This window comes from Triticum dicoccoides, chromosome 5B (assembly GCF_002162155.2).
Source record: "Triticum dicoccoides isolate Atlit2015 ecotype Zavitan chromosome 5B, WEW_v2.0, whole genome shotgun sequence".
NCBI classification, from domain to species: domain Eukaryota; kingdom Viridiplantae; phylum Streptophyta; class Magnoliopsida; order Poales; family Poaceae; genus Triticum; species Triticum dicoccoides.
This window is the reverse complement of record NC_041389.1, coordinates 265,071,582-265,085,123: the sequence shown is the minus strand read 5'-3', so window position 1 is coordinate 265,085,123 and position 13,542 is coordinate 265,071,582. Positions and strand designations below refer to the sequence as shown.

The 13,542-nt window shown below is 43.0% G+C and overlaps 1 protein-coding gene and 1 long non-coding RNA gene across 14 annotated transcripts; both read left to right on the top strand.

The window, feature by feature from the left end:
• The first annotated feature begins 18 nt into the window (after positions 1–18).
• Positions 19–4,773, top strand: LOC119308332. 13 transcript variants are annotated; one of them, XR_005150043.1, is made up of 8 exons: positions 19–408; positions 580–722; positions 826–965; positions 2,102–2,205; positions 2,332–2,379; positions 2,619–2,784; positions 3,187–3,675; positions 3,896–4,773. It is a non-coding gene; the product is annotated as an uncharacterized LOC119308332 (long non-coding RNA). The 13 variants fall into 13 exon arrangements; XR_005150041.1 differs by lacking the exon at positions 2,332–2,379; XR_005150042.1 differs by having other exon boundaries at positions 2,332–2,784.
• Positions 4,774–8,784: 4,011 nt separating this feature from the next.
• LOC119308331 (PP2A regulatory subunit TAP46-like) lies at positions 8,785–13,300 on the top strand. The gene is made up of 9 exons (XM_037584439.1): positions 8,785–9,107; positions 9,192–9,314; positions 9,424–9,510; positions 9,635–9,739; positions 9,920–10,081; positions 11,336–11,371; positions 11,500–11,571; positions 12,115–12,392; positions 12,891–13,300. Exons 1-9 carry the CDS (start codon positions 8,961–8,963, stop codon positions 13,123–13,125), a joined length of 1,245 nt encoding a protein of 414 aa, XP_037440336.1. The 5' UTR covers positions 8,785–8,960; the 3' UTR covers positions 13,126–13,300.
• Positions 13,301–13,542: the final 242 nt, after the last annotated feature.

The window sequence follows — 13,542 nt, the reverse complement described above, 5'->3', positions numbered from 1 at the left end:
CGGGGGAAGGAATGGGCGGGTGGGAAGGAGGCGAGCGGGACGGGCGGGGCGGCAGATGGGGAGGCGGCTAGGGTTCTACCTGCTGCTGACGGAAGTAGCAGGGTTTGAAGGAGCGGCAGATGTGGGCATGGTTGCGGTTGGGGAAGGCTCGCCGGCTGGGGGACGACGAGCATCGGTGAGCGCAACAAAAGGAAGCCAGGCATCGGCGTACGACAACGATTTGGGCGCCTGCGGCATGACGGCGAGTCGCTGCCGAATGCTCAGCGATGGGGCGAGTTGGTTAAGGCGTCAGTGGCGCCTTTGCTCGTCGCCAAGGATGGCACGTGCGCGATCTGAAGTACAACGCCGGCCAACTTCGGCCTCCGAGGCTTCCCTGACACCCTCCTCTACCACTACCTCAATAAAAAGGTGAGCTTCCCACTCTCCATTTTTCCCCAAAACTTCCAATGACTGTTCAAAAAATCATCCAAGGAAGAGTCAGTAGCAGGAGAGTGGCAGTAGCACCAGCCCAAAGCTAAGGAAGATCAACTCCTTTTTGCCATTGGCTTTTAACCTCTTGTTCTATGTGATTGTTCTCAGGTCTTCGAAGGATTAGGGCTTAGGGCAACTCGATGGCAGCCAGTCGGAGTTTGCTAAGTTGCATATGCAAGTCCTTTTGAAATATGAAACTTCTGTGTGGTGATGAGCTTCTGCTCATCTTGCTTGATTCATCTCCGGTGAAGGTGTGTGCCTTTTGATGCATTCATTTCCTCTTTCATACATGGTGTTCATCTTTGTTTTGGAGAACAGCACCCTTGCTGATGTTCATCTTCTCTATGTATGCAGGGGGCTTGTCCTTCCATGGTGCTCAGCCACGGACAGATTTGGAGGGAAAATAGGAGATCCTGACGAAAATGAGCATGCTAGCGGTGGATCCAAGGATGCATGGTGATTGTGCCGGGTTTGTGCTCTGGCTCTTCTGTTGGGTAAGCTTCTTCACCCTTCTTGTCAAGGAGATGTTCATGTCTAGCTAGGTTCCTATAAAGGGGATTTTTTTTCTTCCAGTTCACCAGATGCTGAGATCTAGCTAGGCTTCCATGTAGAAATGTTGTTGTCTTTGAAAGTTTGTTGGGTGCCTCAGCTAAGTTTCTGCAAAGTGGATTTTTGTTTGTTACTGCCCAGGAGATGCTCTCGGATCGTCCCGATCACAAAAACTACACCTGGTAGATCATGTCCAGTTGCACTTAATCAAATTATCTAAGTTTTTGTTGGGATAAATCAATATTGAATATGACTTAGCAATTGGTAAGACATATATCTGAAAACTTCCAGCCGATCAAAAAGCTGAGATGAGCAGGGTTTTCAGTTTCTTCGAAACGAATAGGATATTTGCATATATAATCTTTTAGGCACCAAGAAAACAGGAAAGCAACATGCATGTATCAACTGGTACAAACGCATCAACCAGGGTCTTGAGAGAGTAAATTAGTAGAATGTGCGTCATAGGAAAACTGGAACTTACAACAACACAAAGTGAAAAAAAATATCATGTGAATCTCTAGGAAAGATCACGGATAAAAGGATGGTGTTTGTAGGCTGTTACTATCCTCTACATATTGGCCAGCACGATACTATGTGAGACATCGACACAGCTCAGCGTTGAGATGCTTCCTCATAGGTAGAACAATGCAACAACGCCAGACCCCTTGCTAACACCATTTTGATCACACATTACCTATTAAATAAATTTGGTCAGCTATGATCATACATGTATTTGCAACATGTATGAAGCATAACAACCATGACTGCCATGAAGAAACATCCTGGAGTTCCTTTCCTCTTTATAGAGGAGTCTTTTATTCCTTTGCTTGATCTGGTGCCTGGCATGGGCATCCGTTTCAAGTTGGGACGGCATACAATCCATGCAAGTGTATGTAGTTGTTGTATGTATGGCAGATACATCATCTTGCCAATTAGTCCGCGCTAAAATCAATTTATCTCTTCACCTTTTTGGCTCATGGATATCGATGCGAGTACTATAGGTAAATAACTGCTAGAGATTACCACTCTCGAGTAGGTTTCTCTAAACAGACAATATATGACGGTATTTCTACTACTGCAGGTTTTTCCATGGTTGTATATGGCATATTGGCGTTATCAGGAGTTGTGGTTCTGGATTTGTTCGTTGCTCTATAGATCTATTATTTGAAGAACTGATGATATACAGTGAGTTACCTTGCACCATTATTTGGCCTTTCAAGCGCTTGATTTGAATTTTTTAATGTATTCAAAGTGTCCCTACTTCCTAACAAGCCACCCATTTTGTCGTGTGTATGTGTTGTCATCACAAAGTTGTTTTCTGCCCACCCGAAAAGCGCTCACCCAGACAATCACGTGGAGGTGTGCTTTGCATTATTATCTTTAATTGAAGTTCTATTGTGTTGTCATCATATTCAAAACTATAGTTCTTTACTTGCAGCATCTTGAAGTGAGCAATATTTCGATGCTTATTTCCTGATGATTTAAGAAGTTTCGTGCACTACCAAACTTAATTTGAAAACACTAGCTTGTTTTGTAGGAATTGTCTTTCTTTGCTTCGAACTTGTGATTTATGGCTGATGTCAACTCCATCTTTTTAGGTGCTTGTCAAGTATGGGTGGAAAGCTTGACAATTCGTTTTTATCTCTATGATCTCCTCATGACCACAACCATAGTGCAGGATGCTGCTGCCCAAGTTGTCATTTATCTTTGGGTATTCCTTAATGTTGGGTCTACTACATGTCCAGATCACTAGATGATACAAAGGTGTCTTCCCTTCCTTTGTTTATATTCCTTTATGTTGGGGCTGGTGTTAGGGGCCAGTTCTTTTGGGCAATTCTCCCAGAATTAACCCCCTCCCCAGCTTCTCCCAGAATTGCCACTTAATATTTTTTTACAATTCCTAGCTAATTAGACCTTAACTAGCTAGGAATTGTAAAAAAATATTAAGTGGCAATTCTGGGAGAAGCTGGGGAGGGGGTCAATTCTGGGAGAATTGCCCAAAAGAACTGGCCCTAGGTTCCACTGGATCAAATTTTAGCTGTTGTTTCTTATGTTCTAGAGAAGCTAGAGGAGTAATTAGTGTTCTCTGTTTTTCTAATGAGTGTATGTGTGGAACTATGGATGCATACAAATAGTAAAGGAGCAATTAACTTTCTTTTTTGCAAGTATATGTGGATGCGCATAAAGTGTTGGCTGTCTGCTTATATCAAGTATGGTCTATATTTTGGTCATATCAGCCCCAGTATTGAGCATACCGACTGATATTCTGGTCATATCAGCCCCAATATTGAGCATGCCAGCTGATATTCTGGTCATATCACACTTTCTACAGTCTACACCAAATCTGTGAGCACGATATCTGATATTTGAATCTTGAAATTATCATTAGAAAGGCAAAGAGATCTTGTAGAAAAATAGGTTACATGCTCAGGTATATCATATATGGAGAAAAGGCACCTATCAGCTGTATTGGTTCTTTCGTATTTTTGTGCAGTCCTTCTATTAATTTTTCTAACTTTCTGGATTTATATTTGAGCAAGATAAATATATTCCATCTCTATCCCAGTACAGAATCGAAGCTTCATCAAATCTATCTGGGCGTTCATTGTGTAATACAATGTTGAGATTGAGAACATTTTCAGAGGGGAACTTAAGGTATCACCTAATGATATAATATTAGTCACTATCCGTTGATTGGTAAATTTTGCTTTAGTATACACCCCTTCGGGATATGGCTTTCAATCCTATACTTTTCTTTGAGTAGACAATTGTGGTCTTAATTACTTTAAAGGATCGTTAATATATTACTGTCGCTTTCCATGTTCAGTTATTCACACTATATTATTGCTTGGTTCTGATAGCTTGCTATTATTAGAGAAGGAATGGTATTCCCGGCTGACATTCAAAAGCAGTCAAGATGGTGAAGTTTAGAACGGAGGAGCTCCGCGGAATTATGGATAAAAAATATCCATAACATGCCTGTCATTGCTCATGTCGACCATGGTATGTGACGGAGCAGTGACAGTTGTCTCTAATTGTCAAGTTTATACGGTGGAATCTTCTTGATTGATGATATAGCCTTCTCTTAGTTGTACTGTATTAATCCTTAAAACTGGATCATTTAAAATTAGTTAGATTTAATGAGTTGTTTCACTGTTTTCAAATAAGTAGTTTAAGCCCTTATTGTGTCCCGAAGCTTATTCTTTCTACCTTTTTATGATTGATATATGCTCTAATAAGCTTAAATGTAACTATTGGCATATAATCTCATGGCTCAAAATCTTAGTTGTTGAATGTATTAAAATTTATAAGAGTTTGCACTATATTTCATCCTGCAGTATTACCAATAACTGAATATTAAGAGCACCGACGATTCCAGGTTGTACATTCGGGAAATGCTTTTATCTTGCAGGCCAGTTTTACATTTACTTCTTCGATAAGGAGATGATCATGAACAAAGTATCATGGTATTTGCCTTGGCATTACTGATGTTGTGTTCAGATTACTGAAGGATTGGTAGCCGCAAAGGAGTGAAGGGTAGAAAATATGTCCATTGTCATTGAATTGGTGGGATTGTCCCCAAGTTAGTGCTGCAGATGTTTCTATTTTAGAGCAAGAAGCCAAATCACGCTGTTCATTGTAAATCTTGAAAAACTTGTTTATTGTCACTTCTATATCTGTTGTAAACGTTTGTTCGTGATGTGGTACTTGTCAATCTTGTATGGAGAGAATGCCTGCATTTTGAAAACCCTATTACATAGTTTGAGGCTATGTTTTTTCCAATTTTCATTATTGGAAAGATCCTTATTATTGTCAAATTGTCAATTATTTTCAAATAGCTCTTTGTTTGAAATGGGACTTTGCGCCATCTCGCGCAACGGGTAATGTTATTATACATCTTATTATTGACAGCAAGCATCCATCGTTTTTTATTAAGGGCCCCGGTTTAAATTTGTTACCACATGCACTTGTCTACAACTAAATCAACTAAACCATGGATTTCCTTTCCAACGCACATATGGATTCGGCGGGTCTTTGGCTATATGTTCTTGCAAAATGAAACTATTTTCATCGACAACATGGCTTTAGCGGGTCTCTGCGCCATTTGGCGCAACGGATTCTCTTGAATAATGAGTTACTTCCTCAATTTTACAATAGAGATAATTTGTCAAAATTGTGTTTTTGTAATGTTTGTGGTCTTCTCTTTCTTTTTCTTGATTTGTATTGTATATGCTACTCGCATATTTGAACATGCATAGGGCCTCTTAGTCTTTAACCCTGACTATAAAAATCCATTGATGGAAGCTGGGAAGGGCCGAGATGAACACCCGACTCCCTGGGTCTAAGCCATTGAGATGGTAGAGACGACATTTCCATGTCACCTACTCCAGCAGCCGGACAAGGCATATAAAAACCATGGATCCTTGCTCCCCAGGCTGCATAATGATCACAGTGATATCTACGACCTCCTCCTAGATGTATTAATCTCAATCTCATATTTGGTTTTCTTCCCTTTTCTCTTCTAATGATGTAATTTCTTTTACTAAGATAACACCATGTTTGTTGTAATGCCTTATTTGATGTAAGATCCCTTTTCTACTTTGAATGAATTTACTGCATATATTTCTTGTTTAGTTTAGTTCATCATTCAGAGACGGTGGAATATTTTTGTCCTTCACAGGTTAAATGAGCATTGCGTAGTCCTTCACGGGTTAAATGAGCATTGCGTAAAAGTATGTCTAAGTTCTCTTTCTTCGAGTGCTTCAAGTAAATGAAATTGTTTATTTCGAATTTACATCTAACACAGGTTTTGAAGGGGCGCATGGGGGCTTTGGCTATGGCATCAGGAATCAAGAAGGAGAAGATGTCTTAAGCTTTGCTCTAGCCTACAACATGATTGTAGCCAACACCCTCTTTAGAAAGAGAGAATCACATCTGGTGACTTTTAGTAGTGGCCAACACTCTAGCCAGATTGATTTCATCCTCTCGAGAAGGGAACACAGGCGTGCATGCCTAGACTGTAAGGTGATACCTGGAGAGAGTGTTGTACCCCAGCATAAGCTGGTGGTTGTTGACTTCCGCTTTCGGATTCGTGTCCAGCGGGATAAGCGGGCTAAAGTCGCTAGAACAAAGTGGTGGAAGCTCAAGGGGGAGGTAGCTCAGGCGTTCAAGGAGAGGGTCATTAAGGAGGGCCCTTGGGAGGAAGGAGGGGATGCGGACAATGTGTGGATGAAGATGACGACTTGCATTCGTAAGGTGGCCTTAAAGGAGTTTGGAGTGTCCAGGGGAAGGAGAAGCGAAGATAAGGATACCTGGTGGTGGAATGATGATGTCCAGAAGGCGATTAAAGAGAAGAAAGATTGCTTTAGACGCCTATACCTGGATATGAGTGCACACAACATAGAGAAGTACAAGATGGCGAAGAAGGCCGCAAAGCGAGCTGTTGGTGAAGCAAGGGGTCGGGCGTATGAGGACCTCTACCAACGGTTAGGCACGAAGGAAGGCGAAAGGGACATCTATAAGATGGCCAAGATCCGAGAGAGGAAGACGAGGAATATTGGCCAAGTCAAATGCATCAAGGACGGAGCAGGCCAACTCTTGGTGAAGGACGAGGAGATTAAGCATAGATGGCGGGAGTACTTCGACAAGCTGTTCAATGGGGAGAATGAAAGCTCTACCATTGAACTGGACGACTCTTTTGATGAGACCAGCATGCGTTTTGTGCGTCGAATTCAGGAGTCTGAGGTCAAGGAGGCTTTAAAAAGGATGAAGGGAGGCAAGGCGATGAGCCCGGATTGTATCCCCATTGAGGTGTGGAAAGGTCTCGGGGACATAGCGATAGTATGGCTAACCAGGCTTTTCAATCTCATTTTTCGGGCAAACAAGATGCCAGAAGAATGGAGACGGAGTATATTAGTACCAATCTTCAAGAACAAGGGGGATGTTCAGAGTTGTACTAATTACCGTGGAATTAAGCTGATGAGCCATACAATGAAGCTATGGCAGAGAGTCATTGAGCACCGCTTAAGAAGAATGACAAGCGTGACCAAAAACCAGTTTGGTTTCATGCCTGGGAGGTCGACCATGGAAGTCATTTTCTTGGTACGACAGCTTATGAAGAGATATAGGGAGCAAAAAAAGGACTTGCATATGGTGTTCATTGACTTGGAGAAGGCCTGTGATAAGATACCGCGGAATGTCATGTGGTGGGCCTTGGAGAAACACAAAGTCCCAGCAAAGTACATTACCCTCATCAAGGACATGTACGATAATGTTGTGACAAGTGTTCGAACAAGTGATGTCGACACTGATGACTTCCCGATTAAGATATGACTGCATCAGGGGTCAGCTTTGAGCCCTTATCTTTTTGCATTGGTGATTGATGAAGTCACAAGGGATATACAAGGAGATATCCCATGGTGTATGCTCTTTGCGGATGATGTGGTGCTAGTTGACGATAGTCGGGCGGGGGTAAACAGGAAGTTAGAGTTATGGAGACAAACCTTGGAATCGAAAGGGTTTAGGCTTAGTAGGACTAAAACCGAGTACATGATGTGCGGTTTCAGTACTACCAGGTGTGAGGAGGAGGAGGTTAGCCTTGATGGTCAGGTGGTACCTCGGAAGGACACCTTTCGGTATTTGGGGTCAATGCTGCAGGAGGATGGGGGTATTGATGAAGATGTGAACCATCGGATCAAAGCCGGATGGATGAAGTGGCGCCAAGCCTCTGGCATTCTCTGTGACAAGAGAGTGCCACAAAAGCTAAAAGGCAAGTTCTACAGGACGGCGGTTCGACCCGCAATGTTGTATGGCGCTGAGTGTTGGTCGACTAAAAGGCGACATGTTCAACAGTTAGGTGTGGCGGAGATGCGTATGTTGAGATGGATGTGTGGCCACACGAGGAAGAATCGAGTCCGGAATGATGATATACGAAATAGAGTTGGGGTAGCACCAATTGAAGAGAAGCTTGTCCAACATCGTCTGAGATGGTTTGGGCATATCCAGCGCAGGCCTCCAGAAGCTCCAGTGCATAGCGGATGGCTAAAGCGTGCGGAGAATGTCAAGAGAGGGCGGGGTAGACCGAATTTGACATGGGAGGAGTCCGTTAAGAGAGACCTGAAGGATTGGGGTATCACCGAAGAGCTAGCTATGGACAAGGGTGCATGGAAGCTTATTATCCATGTGCCAGAGCCATGAGTTGGTTGCGAGATCTTATGGATTTCACCTCTAGCCTACCCCAACTTGCTTGGAACTAAAGGCTTTGTTGTTGTTGTTGTTGTTGTTAATAATAATAATCATAATAAGAGAGGGGTATGCTTTTCTCTCTTTTTGGGCAAGTGTTACTTTAGACAACATGTACTAAGAAATAAAAACTTTAGAAATGTGTTTGAATCGCACAAAAAGAGTTTGTAGTTCTTATTCATACTTGAAACACGTGAGACTCTGCAACCATGTGTTTTTTCAAGGCAAATATGAGTTTAGAAGACCACAACTAAACCGACTGTACATACATGACCTGTCCTTAGTAAAGGAAACTATTTTCATTGCGAACATGCCTTTAGTTGAAGGTTCTTGCAGCATGAAATTATTTTCATCGACGACATGTCTTTAGCAGGTCTCTGCGTCATTTGGCGCAACGGGTCAACTAGTTCTTATAAAGGATACGAAAAAACAAACATTTGCTTCCCTCGAACACAATTCTCTCGAACATTCATCCCCGGTTCTACTCGCCAGATTGGCCAACCCAAGCCACATGTCTTCCCCTGGCCGCGTCCAGGCCAGACCAGACCAAACCCGACACTTCCATTCCACCATCGTCTTCTTCCGCCCCTCTCTCTCCCGGCGACTCTGCCCTCCTGCCCCTCCCTAGGGTTTTACCCGGCGATCTCCCCCCACCCCCTCTGCCCCCGCTCTTGCCCTGTCGAGGCGCCCGCTGGAAAATGGGGGAAGTGGAGGACGTCAGTAACAGGATGGAGGCGCAGCTGCGCGTCCACGCGGCGGAGGACGACGCCGATCTCCCGCTCCCCGCCCTCTTCGACAGGGCGTCCCACCTCCACTCGCTCGCCTCCAGCTCCTCCCTCGACCAGGTCCCCTTCGCTCCTTCCTCCAGATCACCGGCCCTTGGCTGCTCTGCGCGATTCCTCCTCACATGATCGGTTTTGCTTGGGCAGGAAGGGATCCGGAAGGGGGTCGACCTGCTGCGGCGCTGCGACGACATGGTCAGCAAGCTCGGCCTCTTCTCTTCCAACGAGACCAAGGAAGACGTCTCCACCGCCAATCTCAAGTACCTGCTCGTATGGCCCCCGTCCCCCTCCTCCCTCCCTCTCTTACGCCACATCTGACGAGTTTCCTCTCCGTTTTATGGCTGGTCCGACCTGTGATTACCGTGTTTGGTTTCTTCAGGTGCCGTACTACCTTGGGGAAATGACTGAGCAAGTGGAGCAGGAGGACCGGATTCCGGTCCTCAAGGCATCGCAGGACCATTTGAAGGTTAGGTCATCACGTTACCTGTGCTTGATTTGTCGAGCACTTATCATGCGTGTCTTCTTGTGTGGTGTCAGATCGTTAAATCACCCATTTATCATGTGCTAATCATCCTTGCTGGTGTCTACAGGAGTTCATTTCTGTATGTGAAGCATTGGAGCTTATTCCAGAGGACGAGCTTCAGTTATATAGGCAGGGGCAGTCTGAAACAGGGGCAAACCGAAGAGCACAAAAGGTTTACCTCTGCACCCTAAAATCTTTAGGATTCACTGAATAATTTCCATTTTACAAGAGAATCATGATAATCTGGGATGCGACCATCATGCTAAGCCTTCAAACTGTGGGATACTTATATCTCTATCTAAGTTCGTTAATTTCCTGTAAGTTACTCTCTTGCCTTAATTCTCGAGCTTAGGTTGCCAGGTTCAAGCGGCAAAAGGCTGCAGAAACGAAGCTCCAAGAGATCAAAGAGAGAAAGGAAAGGCGCGGTCGTTCATTGAGAGCAACGGCTTTATCAGCACCTATTGAAGCCGGGGAAGAAGATGATTTGGAGGCCGATGGAGAGGAAGAAAGGGAGGTTAGCATCAGACATCTACTCCCTCTGTTTCTAAATATAGGCCTTTTTAGAGATTCCAATACGGACTACATACGGATGTATATAGACTTACTTTAGAGTGTAGATTCACTCATTTTGCTTCGTATATAATCCATATTGGATTCTCTAGAAGGACTTATATTCAGGAACGGAGGGAGTAGCTAGCATTTTTGCATGGCCTGTTAATAATTTTCGAATCAGACACTGTTTGCTAAACTGGAATGCCAGCATATATGCTAAAGCTGTAAGATATCCTTAAAAGTATTCCAAAATCTGGAAGTATCTTTCATGTACTAGTTAGTTTATAAGGCTCTGTTCAGTTCGACAGGAAATAATTTGATTTACCAAGTTATAATGATTGTCTGGAGTTTGATGTGTCCAGCTAGGTTCTTGAAAACCTTCTAGGGGGTGATCAGAATTTTGTAAATTGACCCTTTTAGCGCATAACAAGACCATGCGAATTTTGTTCTTTATTTCCTGACCTAAAATTTCGCACACTATATCAGGTCTTCTAATTTTAATCCTCTCTGTTGTTTAAATGCCATTTAGTTTCTCTCATTTTCACATAAGTGCATTAATCTTTCAATAGATTGCAGACTGCACACACTAGATTTGATTGGCACAAAATACTAGGTTTAGCTAATCTTCGTAGATAATATCAATTTATTTGGCAATTTTGTTCTGATTCACACCACCATCATGATCTGGCTGGGTGAATCCTGCTTGTAGACGCCTGATGACTGTCAGAGGAAGTCCCTCTGAAGCTCACCTGTTCCCCATAGTAGTCCTTTTATATGAGTCATTGAGCGATCTCATGCAAGGTGAATAGACAAAGTCTAGATAACTGTTCAAAGAAGCATATCTCGTTGGTACTCTGATTACATATTTATATATCGTTGTGCGCTCGCTGGTTGAGCCCCTTAAGCCCTTACATCGAATTCTAGCGTGTTACTGTGTATACATTCCTGAGTTTCATCACTCAATCCTTGTACTGATCCAAAGCGAAATACATTTGCAGCCTGGTTGATGTTATGTGAAAATATTTTATTTACCTGATTTTTGTACCAAAGATTCCAATTATCTGGTGCTGCAGTTTCGTTTTTGTGCATGTCGATACGAGCCTTTTTGTGATTTGTCTATGTTTGTTCCAAAGTTTATACTGTGAGTATGTAATCTGGTACCTTGGTTCTGTAATCTGTCAAAACTTACGGTATCAATTTTTTTTCTTTGATTCAGGCTTGGCTTGCTACTATCTCCTTGGCTCTTTGCAAGGTCAGTTTGTGCTCTTTTCTATTTTCTAAGTGGTCAGTTTGTGCTCTTTTCTATTTTCTAAGTTGACATGCTGTCTTTCAGAATATTATTTGATTTTCGAATGTATATACTTATATTTCCCTTTGTAGGCTTTTGATCTCGTTGACATGTTAAAGAAGGAAGAAGAGATGCTTCTGGCTGTAAAAGAAAGAAAAGAAAAGGTAAAACTTGTTGAAACAACTGGCAAGTTTGATAAGAGAGGATCTTTGACTGATTCTTTCAGTGGATTTTATAAAACAATGTTTTATTGCTTTACATATTGGATAACATCTACAAAAATTGTGGTTGACATTTTTGTACATACCATTTCTTGTATATGCGGCCCAAAGTTAATTTATATGTACAATTGGAAATATTTTTGTTTCTGATTATCATGTGTTAAACAGTTTGTTTCTGAATTTTTGCCCCCCCCCGCCCCCCACCCCTGTGCTGCATGTCTGTTTTGTTTTGGGTAATATCTTCATGTACTCCCTCCGTTTCTTTTTACTTCGCGGTGTTTAGGAGAAAACCTCCATGTATGCGAACTAAAAAGAAACTGAGGGGGTACATGGAGGTTTTCTCTGTTAAGTACAGTTGTGTCTTTTGTGCTGTCTAGGATAGGCGGTGAGTTTTTAAAAAATTATTTGTGGGTCCCTTGAGTAATCTCTGCATGTACATGGAGTTTTCCTTCATTAATTGCAAAGTTGTGTGTTTGCGGTGTTTAGGATGGAAATGCATTTGCTCGAGAAATGCTAGATGAACGCAGGCAAAAGGCTGAAGCATGGCACCAGAATGCTGCCAGCCGTGCACCATATTCCAAACCAGCTGCTCCAATCACTTGTGCAACTTTTGCTCAAGATGTCATTGAAGGCAGAGCAAGTGTTTCACAAGCTCATGACCACAAACACCAACCCCTGATATTTGGACCTGCAAGTCTTGTTGGTGGGGGACTCACCAGTGAGAGGGAAAGAATGGCGGCACAAGTTTTTCAGCCTGGTTTCAGGTATGCTTCAGTATATTGTTACATGCCTCGACACTTCATTGCTTTTGTTTATGTTTAATGCTGTCTGGTGACCATGGCAGAACGTGAGATGATTGCTACTTGTCGCAACTGGTAGTGCATGAACTGCAAAAAACGTCTTATATTTGGTTACAGAGGTAGTAATTAATTAGTACTCCCTCCGTCCGAAAAGGCTTGTCCTAAGCGTGCTAGATACATCCATTTGAGGGACAAGCTTGGGACAAGCCTTTTCGGACGGAGGGAGTAGGTTTGTTATTCTGTCATGCTTGTGATAATCTGGGATGAAGGGAGTACTTGTTAGGTAGAAACCACTAGACAGTTTACCTGGAACGCTAGGCCAATTGTGTATCTTGTCCCTTGAAGCCGTCTTGCATTGTATGGTCATGACAGTATGCAGAATCATTTGCAAATTATACTATGAGATTATTCTCAGGTTGAAATTTTATTTTATGTTGCCTCTTTGCCTGTATGAAACCACAGGATGCCGACAATGAGCATCGAACAAGCCGGCTTAGCTGAAATGAAAATGATGGAGCAATGGCAAGAAAGAACTGCCAAGATGATTCAAGAGGCTAGCTCCTCTTGGCACAAGGATGACACTAGTTTGGCGCAGGACGACGAGGACGCAGAAGAGGAGAAAGCAAGGGCATTTGATGACTGGAAGGATGAAAACCCACGCGGTGCAGGCAACAAGAAGCTCACTCCCTGCGGCTAAATTGAAAGCTATCGACACTGTGCTGAAGATACCACATGTAGCTGATGTTCATATACTATTATAACGTTTCTGTTATTTCCCCTCACGTTTGCAAGAGTGATCACCAGAGTACATTATTTGTAGAAATGTTGTGCAAGTGCATTATTTCATCCATATCCCCCTTTTTCAGGTGCCATCCATATCTCTATTGATATAGCATTTGACATCATGAATCAACTAATTCTGATCTGTCGATGTCCACCAATCTGTATCCTCTGAAGTTTTTCTCAGGGACCTTATTGCTCCTCCTTGCCATCAACACTGACGATTCGGTCTTCCTAAACCGGTTTCACCTCTAGTCCTGCCAGGCTCTGGCGGTGAGCTCCTCGTAGTCCAGGAGGAGAACCTGCCGTGGCCTCGACATGCCAGGTACCGGGC

Bases quoted from the DNA above. Each gene is read 5' to 3' on its own strand.
- LOC119308331 (XM_037584439.1), top strand. From the start codon at position 8,961: ATGGGGGAAGTGGAGGACGTCAGTAACAGGATGGAGGCGCAGCTGCGC. The intron at 9,740-9,919 runs GTTTACCTCTGC...TCTCGAGCTTAG, and splicing joins CAAACCGAAGAGCACAAAAG to GTTGCCAGGTTCAAGCGGCA. The intron at 11,372-11,499 runs GTCAGTTTGTGC...TTCCCTTTGTAG, and splicing joins TCTCCTTGGCTCTTTGCAAG to GCTTTTGATCTCGTTGACAT.